This window comes from Propithecus coquereli, unplaced genomic scaffold, assembly GCF_000956105.1.
Source record: "Propithecus coquereli isolate 6110/MARCELLA unplaced genomic scaffold, Pcoq_1.0 Scaffold20, whole genome shotgun sequence".
In the NCBI taxonomy this organism is placed as follows: domain Eukaryota; kingdom Metazoa; phylum Chordata; class Mammalia; order Primates; family Indriidae; genus Propithecus; species Propithecus coquereli.
The window spans coordinates 13,245,590-13,269,674 of record NW_012144967.1 but is presented as its reverse complement, the minus strand read 5'-3'; the positions used below and the strand labels follow the sequence as shown (position 1 = coordinate 13,269,674).

Here is a 24,085-nt window from a genome sequence, read left to right as displayed (position 1 = left end):
AATTTATACCAGCAGTTTAACTTCAATAGCATACAAAAACTTTGTTCTTTATTTTAATTGTTTGAGAGTCTTGCTCTGTTGCCTGGGCTAGAGTGCCGTGGCGTCAGCCTAGCTCACAGCAACCTTAAACTCCTGGGCTCAAGCGATCCTTCTGCCTCAGCCTCCTGAGGAGCTGGGACTACAGGCATGTGCCACCATGCCTGGATAATTTTTTTTTCTATTTTTAGTTGCCTGGCTAATTTCTTTCTATTTTTAGTAGAGACAGGGTCTTCCTGAGGCTGGTCTCCAACTCCTGACCTCAAGCAATCCTCCTGCTTTGGCCTCCCAGAGTGCTAGGATTATAGGCGTGAGCCACCATGCCCGGCCCCAAATCTTTGCTCTTGTACAGTCCCATCCCCATACCCTTTCAGTTACTGATGTCACAAATTACATCTTTCTACGTCGTGTGCCCTAAACCAGTCTAATCATTGTTTTTTAATGCATTTATCTTTAAATTATGTAGAAAATAAAAAGTGGAGTTCCAAACCAAGGTTACAATAATACTAGCTTGTCTAATGGTCCATGTGTTTGCCTTTACCTGAGATCTTTATTTCTTCATATTGCCTCAAGTCGCTGTCCAGCATTCTTTCATTTCAACCTAAAGGATTCCCTTTGGTATTTCTTGCAGGCCAGGTCTAGTGGTAATGAACTCCTTCAGCTTTTGGGAAGATCTTAATTTCTCCCTCATTTTTCATGTAGCTTTGCCAGGTATGAGATTCTTGGTGGCCAGTTTTCTTTCAGTACTGTGCGTATATCCACCACAGTTTTTGGTCTCCAGTGTTTCTGATGAGAAATCCACCAGTAATCCCACTGATGATCCACTTGTATGGGACGAATCACTTCTCTCTTGCTGCTTTAAAGATTTGCCTTTGGCCTTCAATAATTTCATTATAATATGTGGGACTCTGAGTTTACTCTACTTTGAGTTGATTGAATTTCTTGGATGTTTGTATTCATTTCTTTCATCAAATCAATCTCTCTGCCCCTTTCTCTCTCTCTCTCTCTCTCTCTCCTCCTTCTGGAACTCCAGCTTTTTAAAATTGTTCTTGTAGGGTGTCTATGTGGGGAATCGGCTTCAGGTGAGGTCTCTTGAGTTTTTTTTTTTTTCCCCCCCTAAGCTTGTGCCTTTCCGTGGGCATGTCTAGTAACATTCCAAATTCAACTGTATATGCATTTGCTTGTAAATGTCCTATTCTTTCAATGTCTGGCTTGCAGAAAGGGAAAAAGGGCAAAATGGGGGGGGGAAACAATACAAAACAGGCAGTAGCCCTTTAATCCCACATAAGCTGCTTCAGCCAGTGTAGCTGGGTTACAGCAATGGTTGGGTGGAGCGCGGTCGTAGGGCACAACTCTGTCTACACTCCTATCAGAAGCAACAACCAGTGATCAGAACAGAGACCCCTGATGTTCAGAAGACAAGGCCTTTACTGCCTGCCCTGCCTCCTGGAAGATGCGTGCAAGCTGCTCCAGGAATGCTTGCATGGCTGCCTGACTTGGGGTCGTGAGGTGGGGTATGAGTAGCCCCTATGCATGAAGGGTTGAAATTGACCAAAATTAATTATAATTTACCAGCCGAGCCTTCCCCCTGCAAGCTGCAAGCCTTTGAATAGACTTTAGAGTCCAAAATAGTCACCTCAGACAGATTCTGCCAGTATAGTTATTGTCTAGGTGGGGAGTTGGATTCCTGGTTAGTTCTATAGATGTTTGAGGACAGTATCCCTTTATTTGTGATTTATGTTGGAAATACTTTCTCTTGGCTCGTCAGTTGTCTTTTGACTTTATCATGTTTTTCTATGCAAAAGATTTAAAAAAAAATTTGTCCAAATTTATCAGTCTTTTATTTCATGTAGATTTTGAGTTATAGTTAGTCTTTCACTATACCACATGATAGAGGAATTCAACCATGTTTTCTTCTGCTACTTGTGTCATTTCATTTTTTACATTTAAATCCCTGATCCATTTGGAGCTTACTCTATATATGGTTTTAGGTATAAGTGCAATTTGTGTTTTTCTGAGTGACTAACCAGTATTCCCAGAACCCAGTGATTTGAGATGCCACTGTTACAACAACATTCCATATATATTCGAATCTATTTCTGGGCTTTCTACTCTTATTGTTTTTGAGACAGTCTCTCTCGATGTCTTCTGAGCTAGAGTGCCGTGGCGTCAGCCTAGCTCACAGCAACCTCAAACTCCTGGGCTCAAGCGATCCTCCTGCCTCAGCCTCCCAGGTAGCTGGGACTACAGGCATGTACCCCCACACCTGGCTAATTTTTTTATTTTTAGTAGAGATGGGGTCTCACTCTTGCTAAGGCTGGCCTTGAACTCCTGAGCTCAAGCGATCCTCCCGCCTCGGCCTCCCAGAGTGCTAGGATTACAGGTGTGAGCCACCACGCCTGGCCTCATTCCTAATATTCTTAATCTATGTCATCTTTCTTTTTCTCCTTATCAGTCTGGCCAGAAGTTTGCTAATTTTATTTATTTTTCAAAGAGCCAGCTTTGATTTCATTAATTTCCTCTATTATTTTTCTTTTCAATTTCATTGCTTCCTGCTGTTTGTCAAGTTATTTTGTGCTTCCTTTTCTAGTTCCTTAATGCGAAAGCTTATTGAGAATTTTTTAGCATAAGCACTTAATACTGTAATTTTTCCTCTAACCATTGCTTTAGCTACAACCCTCAAATTTTGATATGTTGTATTTTCATTTTTGTTCTGTTCAAAATATTTTCTAGTTTCTGAGTGCAGTCAGCCCTCAGTATCTGTAGCTTCTGTATTTGGATCCACCAACAGTAGACTGAAAATATTTGAAGGGAAAAAAACCAATAAAAAAAATAAAATTAATGCAAATAAACATAGTGTAACAGCTATATAGCATCTACATTGTATTAGGTATTGTAAGAAGTCTGGAGATGATTAAAGTATACAGGAGGGTGTGTGTGGGCTATGTGCAAATACGACCCCGTTTTAAATAAGGGACTTGAGCTTCGGAAGATTTTGGTAATTGGAGATCCTGGAACCAATCCCGCCCCCCATGGATATTGAGGGACAACTGTATTTAGATATTTTCTAAAAATTTTTGTTATTAATTCATAGCTGAATCCAATTACGGCTGGAGAACAGATTTTGATCATTTCAATTTTTTAAAAATTAGTTATGATTTGTGACCCAGGATATGATGTTTTTGTGACTGTTCTGTGTGCGCTTATGAAGAACGTGTACCGTGCTGTTGCTGGTTGGCTGACTGATGGTGGGATTGTTCTTCTACAGTCTGGACTGTTTTTCCCCTAGTTCTAATCAGTTGCTGGGAGAGGAGTGTTATGTCTTCAACTCTAATTGTGGATTTGTCCATTTCTCAGTTCTATCCGATTTTGCTTTGTGTATTTCGTAGCTGTTTTTAGGTGCATAAACATTTAGAAATGGGGAAGGAACTGAAAATGGGGGAGTAGGAACTCCGGGGCACTGTCTCTTCAGAAATGCAACTGAGCTGGCAAAAAACGGTCAGAATCAACTATTGCAGAACCCTAGAAATCTAGTGAATTTATAACTAGGGGAGGGCTTCAAGGGAGCAGATGCTGCTTTGTGTCAAAAGAGCGCTATTTTCTTTAAATTGCTTGCCTACTGCCCCAACCCCTGGCCCAGAGTGCGGGTGGGGCTTTGAGGACAACAGCTGCACCTGTGGTGTAACCAGTGCCAGGGGACCAACAGGGTCCTTGTGCAAGGAATCGTGGTTGTGGGCTTTGACCGATCTGGTGGCTCCATGAAGGACTGGCACAAGGCCTTGGCCTCTGTTTCACCACTGAGTGTCCCAGAGCTAGTGGCTTTCTCTGAAAGTGTAGACATGCCAAAAAGCCTAGAAAGAAAGAGGTCAGTGAGGAGATCGGTTGGGGCGGGAGGGGGAGTGCTTTATGAGCTCTCCTACACGCTGGGGAAGTGAAAAGACCACGACTCGTGCCCAGGGCTGGACAAGCGCTCAGGAAAGGCCTGCGCACACACTAAGCTTTCTCCTGCGGACGGCCTTGGGCTCTGCGCAAGCTGGCGATGGCTAAGGCAGAGTTGAAAACCACCAGACTAAGTGTTGCAGGAATGCTCCAATTCAGAGCCAATCTGTAAAGACTGGGAGAGCATTTTGTTTTTAAACTTCTTTGTCTTTTTTTTTTAAATGAGTTTAGCAAGGTTTCAGGATACAAGATCAACATACAAAAAAAATCAACTGTATTTCTATATATAGGCAACAATCAAATTATAAAATGCCATTTACAGGAGTATCAAAAATATGAAATATTTGGGGATAAATCTGATAAAGATGTGAAACATGTTTATGGGAGCTACAAAATCCTGAGAGGAATTAAAACCTAAATAAATGGAAAGATATGCCTCATATGTGGGTTGTCATGTCAGCTAAAAAGTTCGCTGGACCTGTAGTCCAAGCTACTCGGGAGGCTGAGGTAGGAGGATCGCCTGAGCCCAGGTTCAAGGCTGCAGTGAGCTATGATTGCATCGCCATATTATAACCCGGGTGACAGAATGAGACCATATTCCCTGCCAAAAAAGGAAGGCAAATAAGCACATGAAAAGATGATCTACATCATTAGTCATTACAGAATTACAAATTAAAGCCACAATGAGATCCCACTTCATACCCAGTAGACTGGCTAAAATTATAAAGACTGACCAACTGTTGAAGATACGGAGAAACTAGAACCTGCATACATTACTGGTTGGAATATAAAATCATACAAACCCCCTCCTTTTTAAATTTTTTTTTATTTTTTAAAGAGAAAGGGTCTCTGTCACCCCAGCTGGAGTGCAGTGGCATGATCACAACTCACTGCAGACTCAAGACATCTGAGCTCAGGTGACCCTCCTTAGTAGCTGTGACTACAGGCCCAGCTAATTTTTTTTTATTATTATTTTGTAGAGATGAGGTCTTGCTGTTGTCAGACTGGTCTCAAACTCCTGGCCTCAAGAAAGTCTCCTGCCTCAGCCTCCCAAAGTGCTGGGATTACAGGCATGAGCCACCATGTCTGGGCAGTACCACCACTTTGGAAAACAGTTTGGTAGGTATACGTTTAACTTTTTAAGAACTACCAGAGATGTGATCCAGCCATTCCACTCCTAGGTATTTCCCCAAAGAAAATATATATACATACAAAGATCTGTATTTGAATATTTATGGCAGCTTTATTTTTAATAGCCCAAAACTGGAGAGAACTCAAATGTGAACAAACATGACAAGTAAAAAGCTGGTCTGTCCATACCATGGAACACTACTTGTCAACAAACAGGAACAAACTATGGACTGAAATGACAATATGGGTGAATCTCAAAATAGGGAAAGAAACAGTGAGAGAGCCAGACCAAATGTATATGCTACATGATTCTACTTACGTAAAACTGTAGAAAATGCAAACTATAATACTGACAGAAACCAGACCAGTGGTTGGTGGGGGGTGAGGATATGAGAGGAATTAGAACGGGGCAGGAGGAAACTTTTAAGGGTGATGGGTATGTTCAGTGACTTGATTGTGGTGATGGTTTCACGAGTCAAAATTTATCGAAGTACACCCTGTAAATATGTATAGCATGTCAGTTATACCTCAAAGCTGTTAAAAACAATCGGGCATCCTCACCCTCTAAAAGCTATTCTTATTAATATGACAACTGGCAATGAAGCAAGAAGCTTCCGAATTTTACCTCAGCTTATTTAATAGATCACGAGTTAGGCTTTTTATTTTTTTTCTGAAAATATTCTTAATTTAGAAATGCAAGAAAGAATGTAAAAATCACACGCCTGACTAAAGCTCTCACATGTCCTTAGTCTTTTTTCCACAGACCAAACCAACCAAAAGTGATTAGGGAAAAAATTAAAACACCATGAAATGTAAGTATACACATTTTAATTTATTTTTAAGAAATTACATTTTAAAAGCAGGACAGGTCTACGTATGACTAAACAGCATGACCGACATAGCCCAGGTCCACACTGGTAAGCTTTTGAGAACCATTTAACGTGTTGACAGTGGTACTGGCGCAGGCAGAGTAAGAATAAATAATAGTGCTCCGGGAAGAACAGTAGTGACTGACGGGAGGTAAAGGAAGGGCCTCGTCATGGATGCTACGTAGCAGGAACAACTCCCCAGTACTGACATGTGCAAAGTTCCAGGTCTCCACGACAGCAGTGGCCCAACCCATCCAAACAGCCTCCCAACTTGGCTGCCAAGTGCAGGGGATAGAAGAACTCGGGCATAATGGGCACAGGCATGGGCGACTGGCCCCAGGGACAAACTCTGAACAGATACTTGTTCGTACATACATACCCCCAACGGAGGGCATTGCACTATTTAACAGAACTGTACACAATTTAACAAAGGAGCTCCCAGCCTCCCTGTCACCTCTTTGGCAGTAGGTCAGGCCATCTCAACTTCTGACACACAAAGACATTTTCATCAGGAGGAAGACTGTCATGTGTGGTGGGGACAGGCCTTCAGGTGAGAGCAAAGCTATCCCAGCTAAGCATTACTTGAACATCCCTAAACAAAAAAGAAGTTAATCGCTAATTACAAGTATATAAGCCAAAATTACTTCATGTCCCATACCCCAAGGTCGGGCAGAGCCAATCATTTTCCTACACGATGGTGAAATAAAACGAGCCTTCAGCATGCTTCAGCAAGTGAGTGGAACTATGGGCTAAAGAAACTAGGTCCCAGGTGCTAAAATTTGCACTTATTGCTATAAACTAAGTTTTAACGTGAGTCAAAATAAAAACCAAGTCTCCTAAGACCCACTAAACCCACGATGGACTTTCATGTGCGATACTCGTTCACATCTCAAATTGAGCCCATGGTAATGGAACCTGCCCAGGGTTGCAAGCACGCCTAAACTGACGAAAAACTAAAGCCACCCCATATAGTTAGTTAGGTTTAGTCTAGGCACAGGAAGCCACAGCTGGTTGACTGATCAGGGCTTCTCAGGACTGGATGTTGGTTGAATTGAGGATTCGAGAAGTAGCATCAGATTTGGAAGCCTTTGAAAGTTCTCGCTGTTGAAAAATAAATAACATCAGTGGCAGTACTGCCCCTGTCACGCACGCCCCTCCCTTCCAAGTATGCTTATGTGTCAGCAGATGGTCCCGTGAGGGCAGTTCTCTGAGACAGGGTCCCGGCCCAGCACAGACTGTGTTAGGAACAAAAGGTGAGGAACTCTGAGCACCGTGCTATTAGTCCTAGACCAAGCGCGTGCGCACACATGCCCCCTTTCCTCAGCCAGTGCATTCTGTTGAACCTCACAGAAATCTTATACAGTCATGCGCCACCTAACGATGTTTCAATCAATGATGGACCATGTATACGACGGTCCCATCGGTTGGAATGCTGTATTTTTACCGTACCTGTTTAGACACAAACATTTACCACCGTATGCAGTACAGTAGCACACTATACAGGGCTGTAGCCTGGGTGTAGTAGGCGATGCCATCCGGGTTTGTGCAAGTACTCTCTCTGATGGGCACAATAATGAAATTGCCTAATGATGTACTTCTCAGAACGTATCCCTGTCGTTAAGTGACGCCATAACTGTACAACTGTACTTCACAAAGCTACTCTCAGTTGTCAAGCTAAGTAGGCAACAAGCTTTGGTCTCTTGAGCCCTTTATTAAACTATGGGCCAGACCGTGTATCTACCAATCCCTGGGGCTGAGGGACTCGTAACCTGCTGGTGATTTGATCTCATGCTGGAGCACATGGTATAGAGACAGAACAGAAAGCACGAATGGCCGTTGAGAAAGACAAGTATTAGCAGAGGTTAGTTTACTGGCTTTGGTGTTGCTTGGTGGAGTCTACCAGCCACAGCAACCCAAACCAGATGAACCTGCCTAGGATCAGCCATAGGGACAAGCAGGTGCGTTTAAGCCCACATGGATGAACTAGGCCTTGGCTGAGCAAGCACAGAAGAGGAAGCTGGAACCCCGGTCCAGTCAGCTAGCCAGAGTGACACACATCCACTTGTATATTAATTAGATGGAACCACCATGAGGCATGTAATTTGAAAAAAGTACCAGAATATGAAGCCAGTTTCAGTGCTCAAAACTAGCTATAGCCTTGGGCAACTGTTCCATCCTCCTTCCCTGCAACAGTAAGAGAGAAGGCAGCCTAGGCTTTAACTTGGTACCCGCCAAGGGTGAGGGACAGCCTCACCTGTCATTAGTAATACACGGAGAGAAGAGACAACACAGATTGTTAAGTAAAAGGCATGTAGAATGTGTTAGCAAATACAGAGCAGGATACTAGAAGGTGAAGAGCATTCTGGTAAAATTACTTTCTTCCACTCCTCCTACATGCTGTAGCACATAGATACGGCGGAAATAGGCAAAGGCGAGGAGGCGAGCATGGCCTAGCTTAGACAGTGAGTGGGCCGCTAGGCCCTGAGTGGTCAGGTTAGTAAGGCATCTGCTCCAGGAAGTAATCAGCACACAGAGGCCAGGAACCTCATCGTGGGCAGCACACAGCTGGGGCTCACCTCCCCACGTGACAGGGCCTCTGTTCTTTCTAGCACACTGCAGGCCTTTGACTTCACAACTGGGGAGGATGAAGATTTTCTATTGTAAAACATGATTTTAAAGAAAACTGTGCCTGACTTTAGGTGGGGCTGAGAATCCAATTCAAGTCTGAATAAGTTTTCCCATTAATCAGCAGGTTAGTAAATCCGTTACCGGGTATTTTTTATTTGGAGTCCATGATAGGAATTCCCACTTCCTTTGTAAAAAAAGGTTCTACGATAATACAGCTGAGATTGTTGGTTAGTGTAGCCCTACGCCCAGCTGGGAATGAAGCCAGCAGACGATAGATCAGTTTAGAAAAGGGATGTGGGACATGCAGGGGTTGCCATACAGACCTGAAGCCCAACAGTGGAATTGTCAGAGAGGGACGGATCCTTCTAAGAACAAAGAATTAAGACAATTACCAAGATCTCCACCAAGAGAGCACCAGGGCAGTGATTAGAGGGGTCACCTCCTGCAGCCAGGGAATGGTATATATATGAAGCAGAAGGATCCAGGTTAAATGTCTACTTGCTGCTGCCAACTTCTTTCCTATATATCCTCCCTCAAACCATCCCCACTCCCACCACGGTCAAGGCAGGAAAGGGATTCTCAGCCTCCAAGGTCACTGCCCTCCCTATTCATAATAGCCTAGAGGCCCCCTTGGGAAGATACCCACTCTGCCCCAACTGTGTGCTCCCCAGAGACTGGTAGATATTAGAAAAGGTGAATTACCGCAAACTCAGAATAGGTGCTGGCAACAGAATTAATGCTGAAGTTGCGCTGGAGGGGGGTCGAGTCGGGGTACCCACCGCTCAGGATGCTGCCATTGAGCTCCAGGTTCTCCTTGTTGGCTCCATGCCTCCCGGCACGGGGTGTTTTTTTCCCTGAACAGGTAGAAGTGGCAACTGGCTGCAGAGAAAGGAAAGACAGATCCATGTACCATCCCTGTAATGAACACACACACATAACACACACACACACACACACCCCCCAAACCCCTACGTGGTCAAGGGCTGATACCATCTTTATATTACTTGATATGTCTGTAATCCTATGCTTTTGTTTGAAATATTTTATTAGGCTATGCTCAAGATAGGAGTTCTGTCAATCATTAAGAATTCATATATTTTTAAAGTATTTTAGTCCATACTTCCCATGTCTCTTCTTCTGAGTACCTACCTGTGTCTAGTGGATCACTGTCACTGGGCTGGAACCTTTGTGCAGGGGGACCTAGGTCAGCACCAGCTGAAGACTGGGCTTGGAACTGAGCCTAGAGACCAGAGACTACTGCCTGATCTTCAGCTTCCTAGACACATCCCTGTACTTCCCATGGTACCATGGGGCTCAGAGTGACTGTCCTTTTTTTGCTCATTAGTTTTTTGCCCATTATCTAATATTTCGCAGCTTACGTCTGTCAACTCTCAGCATGTCAATGATAACGGAATCCAGGGATCACAGAAACTAGAACAAGCAGATGGAGCCTCTGGGTAAAGAGGCTGGGACAGCACGTGGGGCATGCGCTTATACACAGAGCACACTAACCTTGCTGCCAGAAGGAGGCAGTCGAGACACGGGGGAGCGGTAGATTGTGCCCCCAAACACAGGCCGAATGCTACTGTTGGCTGTAGCATTGGATAAGACGGTAGTGTTCAGCTACGGAAAAGAACAGGTAGATTAATGATGTGCGATGACAGCCTCAGCATTTCCAGCAACCCATCACGACCCTACAAAGAAATGAGTGTGGGAAGCAGCCCAAGAAAGATGGGAGTTACATGGTAAAGACCCTACCCTGTCTAATGCATAGCTCTGAGGAAACCTGTGAAAAGTTTTCAAAGCTTATTTATATCCAGCAGATGGAACTGTAAAATGGTACAACCACTTACGGCACAGGACACCTATCGTATGACGCAGCCATTCCATTCCTAGGTGTCTACCCCCCAAAAATGAAAGCATATGTTCATACAAAGACTTAGACATAAATGGATATAGCAGTATTATCACAACAGCAAAAAGCTAGAAACAACCAAATATCCATCAACAGGTGAATGGATGAGCAAACTGGTACAGTCACGCAATGGACTGCTGATCAACACTAAAAACAAGTGACCGTTGGATACACGCAACACAGATAACTCTCAAAGTTATGCTAAACAAAAAGACAAAAAGGAATATATACCGTATGATTCTATTTACATAAAATGTTTGAGGCCAGGCATGGTAGCTCAAGCCTGTAACCCCAGCACTTTGGGAAGCTGAGGCAGGAGAATCGCTTGAGCCCAGGAGTTCAGGACCAGCCTGGGCAACATGATAAGACCCTTTCTCTACCAAAAAAATTAAAAAAAAATTAGCCAGGTGTGGTGTCTCTCGCCTGTAGCTCTACCTACTCTCGAGGCTGAGCCAAGAGGATCACTTGAGCCTGGGAGTTGGAGCTGTGAGTACACCAATGCACTCCAGTCTGGGTGACAGAATGAGACCCTGTCTCTAAAAAATAAAAATTAAAATGCAAACTAATCTATATTGACAGTAAATCCCTGGGTGCCACGGGCTGGGGGCGAACCAGGGGACAGGGGAGTGGAAGTAATACAAAGTGGCACCAGGAAACTTTGGGGCCATGAGTATGTTCCTCATCTTGATTCCGGTGATTTCACTGTGTATACATACACATGTTGAAACTTCAAGTGTACACTTTAAATATTACAGGCTAATGATATTCCATAAAGCTGTAAACATTTAAGTAAAAAAGTTCTAGGTGGCTAAAAACCTCAAATGGGAAAGCAACAACCATTCGATACAGAAGGCAGACTGGGAAAACAACACAGGCAAACATCTGTGTGACTTGAGGTCATGGAAGGATTTCTTAAAAGGTACAAAAAAATATAGACCATAAAAAAGATTGGGAAAAAACTTTCTTCATCAACAAAAACACCGTATAGAATAAAGAGACAAACCACACAAGACCAACACAAATACTGGGAAAAGCTAGCGTACCACAGCTGACAAGGGAGTCACATCCTGAACATACAAAGATTTCCTATAAAATCTGTAAGAAAAAGACAAATACACAACAGAAAAATTGTCAAGACTTCTCAGAAAAAGAAATCCAGAAGAGTATGAACATAGCATAAGGTGCAACTTCACCAGTAATGACAGAAATGCAAAGTAAAATCATGAGACGTTAATTCATACCCTTTGAATGGACAAAAATAAAACAAGTCAGAAAACTTGCTGTGTTGCAAGGACTGGAGTCACCGTAACCCTGAGCCGCGACCAGTGCGAGCATAAATTGTTATAACCACATTGGTACCACAGACTGATCAGTGCAGCCGGGACTTCAGAAATATTTGAATACAGCACTTATTTTTTTTTTTTTTTTAAGTGGCAGGGTCTTAATATGTTGTCCAGGCTGGTCTCAAACTCCCGGCCTCAAATGATTCTCCCGCCTAAGTCTCCTGAGTTGCTAAAATTACAGGCGGGAGCCACTGTACCCAGCTGAATACAGCACTCGTGAGAGCAAGGGCTGTCTCACTTATCTTTGTATTTTCAGCATGTAGCACAGAGGTTCTCAGAGTTTGAATTAAACCTTTCTAGAATTGAATTTTAGTGTTGTATGTTTTTAAAAGTTCACTAGATTATTTTCATCATAAAAAATTAACTACCTAATAGCAAACAATAGGGAACTGGTTTAATAAATGACAGAATTATCTAAGAGGGTAGATACAGCTCATAGAGTGTATCTGAAGACAGTTTGATGCTATGAAAAAATAACCAATATCAAGTGGGGAAAAAGAAATATTCTCAGTTCTCTGACTTACATCACAGGTGGTTTTTTAAACATTGTATATGTTATAAAACACGAGTTGAGGCCAGGCCTGGTGGCTCATGCCTGTAATCCTAGCACTCTGGGAGGCCGAGGTGGGAGGATTGCTTGAGCTCAGGAGTTTGAGACCAGCCTGAGCAAGAGCGAGACCCTGACTCTATTAAAAGTAGAAAAATTAGCCGGGCATGGTGGCACGTGCCTGTAGTCCCGGCTACTACTAGGGAGGCTGAGGCAGGAGGATCGCTTGAGCCCAGGAATTTGAGGTTGCTGTGAGCTAGGCTGAAGCCACGACACTAAGGGCAATAGAGTAAGTAAGACTCCTGTCTCGAAAACACACAAACACACAAAACACAAGTTGAGGAGAGGGAAAAGGGAAAACATGTTCTACTTTATCAAAAAGAAAAAAATAAAAATAAAAAAAGATAAAATTTCCTGACTTCTTGTTCTAGAGATAAATACTCCATTATTGGCCTGAGTTTAAGACAAGGACTCAACAACTGGCACATGACAGCTGGCCATTCCTTGAGAGGGGAGGAGATGGCCAAGAACCCTGCCTCGCCACCCCCTCGTCAACAGTGCTTCACGAGGCCTCGAGCGTACCTTGCGCACTTTGCCTGGCGTGTTGGGTGCCAGTCCTCGCCGCTTGCCGGGCGTCCGGGGGGCACTCCCATAGAGCATCTCTGTCTCCGTCTGCTTCCTGTTCTTCATTTGCTATGTGAAAGTGAGAAGCAACAGTGGTAAATCCCAGGAAGAGAACAGGTCTGGACGGGAACAGGAGGAGGACCAGAAATCTCGGGCTCAGTCTCTGTAGCCAGAGATGATATAAAAAGAGCTACCAAGGGCTCCCTGTTCTTCAACCAGTTCTGATCAATGGCAGAGACTCTGGGCTGCTCAAGTCACCGTCTGCCTTTCCCATCCGTGTTCACACTTACTCTTTCCTGCTTGGCTCTCTCTTTCTCCAGTCGATGCATCTCCCATTGTTCTGCCACATACTCCATGAATTTCTGCCCGTTCACCACAAATGCCTGTGCGTGTTCCTGTTCCCACATCTCAATTTGTGCCTTCAACTCCTCTTCCAGCTGAGACCAGAAATAAGGACATGCTAGTTACTTCATTAGCCTAACTTCAGGGAGCTGGACCCACATGAGTACAGGCCAGAGTGACCAGAAATCAAAGCCTAGGGACGGTTCATTCCCAATACACACGCAAGTGGCCAAGGGCAAGAACCCAGAGTTTGACCACTTGGGTTTTGGTGCACACGGCGGGGGAAGCACTGGGGAGGGTCAGCGTTTAAAGAGGCAGTGTACATTCACAGCAGGACTGTGGCATCAGACTATCTGGTTCCAATCTGGGCTCTGTCTACCTCTTATTGCCTGTGAAAAGGTGGGCAAATTACATAACTTCTCAGTACTTCAGTTTTTTCAGCTGTAAAAATGGAAATAATACCAAACTCATAGGGATGTTGTGAGGATTATACAAATGAAAACACTTTAAAATACTATCTGATACTTAATAAATGCTATTATTAAAATAGAAAACGGTAATGAAGCCCACAGTACTTTCTCAAAAGCTTGTCTCATGTTATTGCCTGAACTGTGCTCCCCAAAAATTCCTATGTTGAAGCCCTAACCCCTAGTACACCTCCGAATGTCACTGTATTTGGAGACAGGATCTTTAAAGAGGCAATTAAGCCAAAATGAGGTCATCAGGTGGGCCCCAATCCAACAGGACTAATGTGATCAGGCCACAGACACACACAGAGACCATGTGAAGACACAGGGAAGAGAAGATGGCCATCTGCAAGCCAAGGAGAGAGGCCCCAGAAGAAACCAACTCTGCCAGTGACACCTCGATTTCAGACTTCCAGTTGCCAGAACCATGAGAAAACAAATTACCGTTGTTGAAGCCACCCAGTCTGTGCTACTTTACTATGGCAGCCCCAGTAAACTAATACTCCTCAACAGGTGTATCACACCTATACAACTGAATAGTTGCTTATGCTGAAGGCCCAATATATAGTTATCCCTGCCTAAGCTTTGGAAGAGAATATAGTTTTGCGGCAAAACAATACAAAGCAAAGGATATATAAAAAGTGAGGTATTTTGTAGCCAAGCACCAGTGTTACCTTAGGGAGTGTTTTCTGCAGCTTGGCTCGTTGCTTTTCTTCTTTTAGAAGATTTCCTCCCCGGTTTGTAAATCGACTTGGATCTGAAGCTTTTCTCTGTGAAAAGTGTATTTTAATTAGAGTAAAGCCTGGCATGGTCAGACCAATAACTTGTGCTAAGATCCTTTGCTCTGATAAAATGATATACATTATTAAAGTGACTTAAGAGTGTTCTGCATTCCCGTCCACTCTCAGCAGTGAGAAACGGTGGCTTTCTGAGGCCAGGCAATGAGCTGTAGGGCATTCCCAGGCACGAGCAGATCATTCGCTGGAGTGCAGGAAAATGACTGCTTCCTTTTTACTCTAAAGAACAAGACAGACTTTAATATTTAACAATGTCACTGGCTCCCTTTCTTGGTTTAGATGTCAGATGATTACATGTGATCTGGAGACACAAGGTACATGGAGGGATGGCAGGGTCCACACTCAGATGGGGTGGTGGTGGCACCTCTATGCCTACTCACTTCCGGCATACTGAGACAGAATGCAGCTCAGATGTGCACAGTTAAGACATTTATAGATAATCTGGTTTTTACTAAATTAACCCTCACAAAATAGACAAGTTAAAAATATAAAATGTTAAAGCTTCTCATTCTTTTTAGCTTTTGTTTTTCCTTTTTTTTTTTTGCTAGTCAAGTGAAGCAGTGGGAGTGAGAAGGAACAAAGAAATTTGTAACTGGCTGTGATCAATTAGTTGTAAACATGGCTGCACTCAGACCAGCCTGTTTTTTGTTATTTTGTAATGTACACAGTATATCAGAACAGTAATACAAGTACATAATCTGTAATTATAAATTAGGTATATAGGCTGGGTGTGGTGGCTCACGCCTATAATCCTAGCACTCTGGGAGGCTGAGGTGGGAGGATCACTTGAGCTCAGGAGTTCAAGACCAGCCTGAGCAAGAGTGAGTCCCTGTCTCACTACAAAATAAAATAGAAAAAAAAATTAGCCAGGCACAGTGGTGTGTACCTGTAGTCCCAGCTCCTGGGGAGGCTGAGGCAGGAGGATCGCTTCAGCCCAGCACTTTGAGGTTGCTGTGAGCTAGGTTGACGCCACGGCACTCTAGTCTGGGCAACAGAGCGAGACTCTGTCTCAAAAAAAAAAAAAAAATTTCCCTTCCACACCACTTGATTGGTGCAGCCTATGAACAGTAGCCAGAGAGATGGCAATTCATTTCTTTTATTTTTTTCTTAAATACTAGCATGTCAACAAGGGTTGCTGCTTTAGCTCTTTATTCGTGTTTACTCTTGCTTCTTCTTGCTTTCAACCGGAAGTAATAACTAAAGACTAGGACACCTATTTTTGAATAGCTGTAGGATATCCACGGTTCTCTCCACTTCTGCGTCCTAGTTCCCTGCCTGTAAACTTGAAGGAGCTGAATTAAAGACTCTCTAAAGCCCCCTTCGAGCTCTGACGGGCGAGCACGAACCTGAGCACTGGTGCCCGTACGCTCGTGCCCCGGGGGCCTCACTTGCCTCACCCTAGACCCAGCCCCCAGCTTCAGAATGCTCTGAGGGCACCTGTGTTAAGTCTATGAGAAGAAAAGGAATTCAGAGTATGCAAATGCACCCTAATACCTAGGCCGTTTTTAGAGAAAACAGCAAAAGCTGGAATGGTAGGAGAGTATTAATTGCTTGCCCCAACGGCCATTCTTCTCTCCCTTCTTAGTAACAGAACCAGAATTTCCCTGGCAGCCGGCATGGCACATAAGCAGAGGTACTGTGAAGAGAGCCAGGGGCAATGCCTTCTTTGTGCCTTCCTCCACCGTGATGTCTGAAATGTGGCCATTAGGGTGGGAGCTCTAACTGCCATCTTACCCTGAGGATGAGGGCCGCCCTCAGTGGTGGAGGAGCCCTGAGCTGGAGAACCTGGGGCCCTGCTCCTTGTCAGAAACTGCCACGACTAACCTGCACCAGCCGCCACCTCTGGGCTTCCTTTGTGCAAGAAACAGCTCCCTTACTTAAGCCATTAATTTTGGGTATGCTCTTTTATGCCCCTGCCTATAAGCTTAAGAAATACAGAGGGTGAGCAGCAATTCAGAGAGACTTAACGATAAAGACAGGGTATCAAAAGCATGGTGGAGAACGAAGGAAACTGGATTCTGATTGTGTACAGGGCGTGCTTTCTTGACACTTCCTTTTACTCTAGAGAAAACAAAAACAGACAAAAACTAGGGCAGTACCTCAAACTCTAAAAAAAGCCTCCAGTTTTCTTCCCACTTCTGAACACCTTCGAAGAGTTCCTTATGAACTTCGCGATAGTTTCTTAACCGCACAACCTCAGCATCGTGGAGCTGGAGCAGCTCTTCTGTGTAGTCCTCTGCAAAACACAGGCCCAGTGGTTTTAAAAGCTTCCTCTAGTGTTTAGTATCCCAGCTTACTAATCCCCCACTCCCCTGAAATAGAAATCGATTTCTTTTTCTTACAACAAAATGATATAGGAATAAATACAAACATTATGGCTAACAAAAGCTAGGTTTATCACAATCAGCCTGGGGGATTAAGAACAAAGAGTAGGGTATGGACTAAAATGATTAATGTTCTCAAAAATCTGTGTCATCTCTTGCCTTGTCTTAGGTTTCTTTCACATTCTACCTTTCCACTCTGCCCGGCCAACAGAGGGTTGGGTTACAGAAATGTCCCAAACACTTGGTGAATCTAGTTGGGACAGCTTTATCTTTATATTCAGTTCAGGTCAGTCTAGAATCCCATTGGGCTCTAGGAGTTAAACTCCTTTGGGTTCAAACATAGGCTCTGGCATTTACCTGCTATATGCCTCTAGGCTAAGTTGCTTAACATTTACATGCCTTAGCATCCTCATCTCTTTTATTTTAAAATAGCAGTGGGGGTTATGAGGAAGGGTGTTCAGCTGCTTTGTTTATTTTTGTTGAGACAATCTCCCTCTGTAGCCCTGGGTAGAGTGCAGTGGTGTCATTGTAGCTCGCTGCAACCTCCAAATACTGGGCTGAAGCAATCTTCCTGCCTCAGCCTACCGGGTAGCTGGGACTACAGGCCTACCCTGCAACACTAGGCTGGGTTTTTTTTTTCTTTCTTTCTTTTTGGTAGAGACAGGGTTTCGCTCTTGCTCAGGCTGGTCTCGAACTCCTGTGTTCAAATGGTCCTCCTGCCTCAGCCTCCCAGAGTGCTAGGATTAGAGCCATGAGCCACCTTGCCCAGCCTGTCCTCATCTCTTGACATGAGGATTAAGTGAAATAATGATGTTAAGGGTTTGACATGGTGCCTGGTAAAGAATAAGCACCTGATAAACTTGAGCTTCACGGCTAGAGGCTAAAGTGATATACCGCTTCAGAAAGCAAGAAACCCCGTATTTCCCAATAGCATTTGCAAATGCTTATTTGTACAGGAATGGCATTATGTGGAATGGCTTGAAAAGGTGGCTATATCTGTTCAGAAGAGGAAATACTTCCTGCCGAATGTCTGGCCTTGTAAAAGACCAGGGAGCAGGCCCCATGAAGTCCGCCACTTCTGTACTAACCAGAATAGTAAGGGGCAAAAGCTTGTCTCTGCTCCTGGCTGTAAAAACACTGGTCCCAGTACTGAGCCAGCTCCACTCGTATTGCCTCAATCACTTTCTTCATGTTTTGCATTTTCAGTTCTTCCAACCGATCCACTTCTAATTGCAGCTGAAAGAAAGAGACCTGTTAAAGGTGGTTGTCACACATTTAAATTCACTTAGGTTTCCAACAGTTTCTCCCCTGTTAAGAGTTTGAGGTTGCAGTGAACTATGATGACATCAAGGCACTCTAGCCCAGGCAACAGAGAGAGACCCAGTCTCAAAAGAGAAAAAAAAAGGAAAACAAAACAAAACACAAAGCCACAGAGGTAAATTAACAACCTTTACAACAATGATATTATCGGAGCCAGAAATCTAAGGAACATACACAAAAGACAGAAGATAAGCAGGGTACTGTCACCCTTTTCTGATGCTTGTCTTAAAAATAGGCTGGCCCAAGGCAGAAGCTGGTAATGACATCAGATAGGACACAGAAATGCTTGCAGAAGAGGGCTGACCTAGCACCCACTGCGTTTCTTACCGCTTTCCTGACCTTGGCCTTCGACCCAGTCATAACCGGGGCCACAGCTTCTCTTTCTTCTTCAGGTATTTGCAACCTGTCCCAGAGCTCTCGAATTCGAGCACGGAGTCCTTCACATGCAGCTTCATTTTGTGATTTTCGCATTTCCAGCTATTGTGAGGAAAGCCAGCGGTTACTTACAGCAAAGCGGCAGCACAGGGAAGGCTAGCAGCCTCTGGCCTCCCACAAAGAAATGTCTGGACCCACATGGAGAGGAAGCACTTTTACAAGATTTTGAACAGGTATGTTTTCATGCCTCCTGAACACAAGCTGTAAGGCTATCATTATGGAAGGATCTCAGATCCCAACAATTAGGATTTAAATTTTGAATTGAAAAAATATTTAATTAAACACCAGGCTAGGGATGTTGGTACTTTGAGATAGGAGTCTGCCAACCTCCTCTTTGCGGGCAAATTAATAAACTTCTCTTTCCTTCTCCTCAAAAATAAATAAATAAATAAACATTAGGCTAATTCAAATGACTAATATTATTTCATCCAAAATTTCAATTTCATGTTCTTAGAGCTATGTATAAGTTTTGTTTAAAAAAAAAAAAATCGAAGTTGTATATCATGTTATTATCCTTATCCTCTCTTGTTCTCTTAACGTACATTGGCTCCTTATTTAAGACTGAAGAAAAAAACTGTCAGTTTTTTCAAACTGCTGTGTACAACAGAGACCCCAGGCCATAATTTAAGAAGATATTACCTGCCGTAGCAACTTTTGTAGTGTTCCAATATTCTCCAAAGATAAACAGAAGGCATCTTCATCTTCACACACCACATCTCTTTCAAAGCTTGTGTCTGGAGTGTGATCTAATTCTTCCATACACAGTATGATCTGTTTCTTTATGTTGACAAACTCCTGGTGCCGAGATGCCTATAAAACAAAACAGTTACAAGACACCAGAGGAAAGCCAAACTGACTTTTAGGAAGTATGAATGTAGGCCGCATACCTTTGTTTCCCTCAAAGTTGCCACATGTTGTCTGAACTGGTTCAGCTCTTCTAAGCTGGGAACTGAGGCACTGTCAACAACATAGTGGGGCATACAAAGAATTTCACACAGTTCTTGATCTTGTTCTTGAAGTAGCTTCAGTTCCTGTTTTCTCTCCTTTTTCTGTTTTCGCATCAATTCTACCTGGGTGCGCAAATCTTTTTCCAGTTGCAAGATGGTTGTCTCTCCTTCTTCCTGTATAAAGACAATGTACCATTGATAAGGTTCAAAGTGAATCCCTTCAAAGGAAGGGAAGGACGATGGAAGAGGGCTAGGATGACAGAGTTTTATCTGTAAACCTACGATGAAGTTAGCTCATGGCCAACAGAATATGGCACAAAGAGGTTCTCCTAAGGAAGGGCCCCCGTAAGGAAAGGTGAATAGGTACCAGGACACTTTTTTTAAACGATTTTTAAAATTGTAGTAAAATACATGTAACATGAAGTTTACCATCTTAACCATTTTATTTTTTTGAGACAGGGTCTTGCTCTGTTGCCCAGGCTAGGATACAGTAGCCCAATTATAGCCCACTGGGCTCAAGTGATCCTCTTGCCTCAGCTTCCCTGGTAGTTGGTACTACAGGCATGTGCCAGCATGCCGGGATATTTTTTTTTTTTTTTACTTTCTGTAGAGACAGGGTCTCACTATGTTGTTCAGGCTGGTCTCAAACTCCTGGCTCAAGTGATTCTCCCGCTTCAGCCTCCCAAAGTGCTGGGATTACAGGCATGAGCCACTGTGGCCAGCCCATCTTAACCATTTTAGAGTGTACAGTTCAGTGGCATTAAGTACAGTCATATTATTGTGCAACCATCACCATCATCCACCTCCAAAACTCATTTCATCTTGCAAAGTGAAACTTCACACTCATTTAACAAGTCCCCATGTTTTCCTTCCCCAATCCCCTGGCACCCACCATTCTACTTTCTGTCTCTATGAATTTGACTACTCTACGAATCAGGGCACTTTAAATGGGTTGGAAAGCTTAGCTGTCAAATGGCTCAGCTAGCTCATAGCTAAATGCTCATCCTGATAATCCTATTGCCATCACTTTATCAACAAAAATCAATTTAGTAGTTGCTGCTCTTTTCCTAATTGGTAAAAAAGAAGGAAAAAGTGGCAGTTATTAATATATTTCCTATAAATTTACAGAATTTAACATTGGTGAAACAGGCACTGTCAGGTAACTTAAGGGAGATGTACTACTGTACACCTAACTTCTCACCCAATTTTACATTGAAAGTTAAAAAAAAAAAAAAAAAAAAAAAGGCTTTCTTAGGCCTTACTGCTAAAAAGGCTAAAGAAAAGAAACTTGATGTCCCAAATCAATTGTATTTATGCCATTTATGTTGATTCCAGGAAACTCCACTGATGTCATGGTCTGATTGCTCTTGGCTGCCACATATGAAACATCCTTAACCCTTTAAAGGTGGTCTCCCTTCTAGGATGTCTCCATGTGGATACCCAAGCAGTTCTTCCTGCTGTTAGAATGGGAGAGACCTGAGAACCTATGGGTGCAGTATTACCTTTCCAAGCTCCACATCTGTCCTAATTTTTATGATCCTGGCATTGTTTTTACTGGTTCTAAGCAGAGATATGTTTCCAGGCCCCATCTGTTATTCATTTCATCAGTCCCTGACTTGCACTGGACCACAATATAGCAACCTGTCAGCTATATACACAGAAATAATCATGGCATGCTCTGGACTGGACTATGCACCCCTGATAATCCAGCTTATGAGACATTTCTTCCGAAGTAGCCATTTTGGCTGGTTCAGTGGTATGCAGTTTCTGGGTATGAAAAACCAGAAAGGTTTTATTTTTTTTGGAACATTCCCTTATAGCACTAGTTACTTTTGCTTCCAAGGTATTAACACCTCTTTTCATTTTCTTTCAAAGAAAGAACAGCACAGTACCATCTGTGCCTACCTATTCCTGAGTTTATAAAAATCAATTAATATGCCCTCCCAAGCAAAACTACAGCAAAGAGCAACTTGTTTTTGATCACCTATTCGTTGCCTCACCTCTCAACAGAGCAACACTCTACGTATGTGAAAATTCCTTTGCTGGGACTAATTAACTAGGCAGCACCTTTCCCAGCTTCTCACATCCAGCACCATCCCTACCAAGAAACTTCCGCCTGCACTCCCAAATCAATGCTCCTTTATCCTAAATCTCAGACCCAAGCCAGCTTCCCGAGACCCTGTGGAGTGCCGTGGACCTGAAACGGCTGGACGTGTAGCTCGCTGCACAGCGTGTTCAGCTCTTTCTGACAGACGGCTATGCTTTTGACGAGCCTTTCCTTCAGGCTTTCCTCCTCGGCAATCATCATATCCAGGAGTTCCTGCAAGAGAGAAAACAGTCTAGAAAAGTTTGGGACCACATGGGAAAAAACCAACATCAACACCCAAACTCTCCTTGTTTCAAAATTTCAAGGAAGGATTAAAAAAAAAATCAGGAGAGCCTGTGATATCCTAGTGCCAGTGATCAGATGTCATTTTGGATGCTATCTCAGGTGCTGACACCAAAATCCTTAGCACCCACTGCAAAAACACCAGAACTCCTTAACTCACCTTGATGTGCTTCTTTACGACCTCAGTTCTTTGTAAACGCTGATCCTCCGGAATCCCAATTAACTCCCATATTTCCCGAAGGTGATTTAGGGCACTCTGGAGACACACTATAGACTCTTCTGCCACTATCTCACTGAAAAGCAAGAAAAGAGGCCTCTTACATGAGTCACTGCTTCAAGACTAAAAGCAGTATTTATTTATTTTCTTAAAGAGCTGAGGTCTCACTCTCACCCTGGCAAGAGTGCAGTGGCTCGATCATAGCTCACTGCAACCGCCAGCTCCTGAGCTAAAACTATCCTCCTGCCTCAGCCTCCCGGGACTATAGGCTCAAGCCACCACGCCCAGATAAGAATTCAGGAACTAAACAGACTAGTTTCTCAGTGACCTCAAGGTCATTCACCTTAATTCACTTTTAACCACTCCCCTTCCCTTCTCCCCAACAAATGCCATTAACACTAGCAAAGCAGAATTCAGTATCATGTTATGTGTTGGAAATTCAATCTTCGGAGTAATCCTAACGATTTGGACTTCTATTAATCATCTACCGTCGTCACAGAACCAGTCCAATTTGGTTCAGCTTTGCCACTAACAAAATGATGAGATGGTTTTTCAGTTGGGACAGACCCCCAGCTTTGCAAGTCTTGTAACCTGAGTGTGCCCAGATGACCCAAGTGTGCCCAATTTGTAAGCCCAAATCTGGCTAGAACAAAAAAGTCAATCACAGTCAGATCCTAAGTACTCAGATCGAGGAATGGGGACCAAATTAAGAAGCAAAGGGTGCCCTGTTTTGCTGCAATCTGAACTAAGAGCCAAGAACCCTGTATTGCCTTTTTGTATGACCCAGTCACACCAAGTCTCGCTGCATTTTCCTATCTCCCCCATAGTTACTCTCTGCCTATACAACCTGCCACCGGACCCCAGTTCAGGGAGACAGATTTGAGTGTAGCCTCCGGTCACCTGGGCAGCTGACCCTGAAATAAAGCTTTTTCTTTTCTCACAAGCCAATGCCACAGTATGGCTTCAATGTGTGCCAGGCAGCAAGCCTGCTGCTTGGTAACACTACCTATGACAGTATCATACAGAATTAGAAATGCTTTTATTAAAGAAAAACCAGACAAAAATGTCAGTAAAATAAACTAATACAAGAGATTGCTGATGAGAAGTTCCTACAAGATAGCTGGCAATTTATTGCTTTTTTTTGTTGCTGTTATTCTTAAATTACAACTAGCAAACCCAAAGAATGGCTAAAATTAAAAAGACAAACAACATTAAGTGTTGGTGAGTATGTAGAAAAGCCAGAACTTTCATACATAAAATTGGTACAACTATTTCAAAAACTTTTGACAATATCCACTAAAGCGGAACCCAGCAGTTCCACCTCTACGTACATACTTAGCAAAATGCACACATATGTTCAAAGACATGCATAAGAATGGTCAAAGGAGCACTACTCATAACAGCATGGAAACAAAAATAGCCTACATGTCCATCAAGACAATGGAGAACATTCCTACAGTGGAATAATGCAGCAATGAAAATGAACTAACTACATACAACATGGATAAAGTTCAAAACATTATGTTGAGCTATGCTAAGTGGAAGAAGTCAAACACAAAGAACTACATATTATATCGTTCTATTTTATGAAATTCTAGAAAAGGCAAAAGTATAGTGAAAGAAAGCAAATTAGTTCCCTGGGATCAAGGGAGGGGCTCAACAGCAAAAGGGCACAAGAAACTTTTTGGGGTAATGGAATGGTTCTAGACCTTGATGGTGATTATATAACAGTATACACCTGAAACCACACATGAAAAATGAGTCGGTTTTACTGTATGTAAATATACCTTAAACATTTTTTTTTTTTTTTTTTTT

The 24,085-nt window shown here is 43.2% G+C and overlaps 1 protein-coding gene across 4 annotated transcripts in view; it reads right to left on the bottom strand.

Annotated features, from left to right (window-relative positions):
* Positions 1-5,912: 5,912 nt before the first annotated feature.
* PRC1 (protein regulator of cytokinesis 1) overlaps positions 5,913-24,085 on the bottom strand; it is a 23,485-nt gene continuing 5,312 nt past the window's right edge. Inside the window, exons 2-15 of one of the 4 annotated variants that reach the window (XM_012643762.1) lie at positions 22,214-22,346; positions 21,862-21,984; positions 19,605-19,838; positions 19,357-19,527; positions 18,610-18,759; positions 18,051-18,198; positions 16,738-16,874; positions 14,516-14,611; positions 13,323-13,469; positions 12,991-13,101; positions 10,116-10,226; positions 9,306-9,482; positions 8,927-8,968; positions 5,913-7,076 (exon numbers count right to left, since the gene is read on the bottom strand). In XM_012643762.1, the coding sequence (XP_012499216.1) occupies positions 7,005-7,076; positions 8,927-8,968; positions 9,306-9,482; positions 10,116-10,226; positions 12,991-13,101; positions 13,323-13,469; positions 14,516-14,611; positions 16,738-16,874; positions 18,051-18,198; positions 18,610-18,759; positions 19,357-19,527; positions 19,605-19,838; positions 21,862-21,984; positions 22,214-22,346 (1,852 nt within the window). In that variant the 3' untranslated portion in view covers positions 5,913-7,004. Of the gene's footprint in view, positions 7,077-8,926; positions 8,969-9,305; positions 9,483-10,115; positions 10,227-12,990; positions 13,102-13,322; positions 13,470-14,515; positions 14,612-16,737; positions 16,875-18,050; positions 18,199-18,609; positions 18,760-19,356; positions 19,528-19,604; positions 19,839-21,861; positions 21,985-22,213; positions 22,347-24,085 lie in introns of those variants that run through there. The other 3 variants (XM_012643763.1, XM_012643765.1, XM_012643764.1) reach the window with 3 other exon arrangements.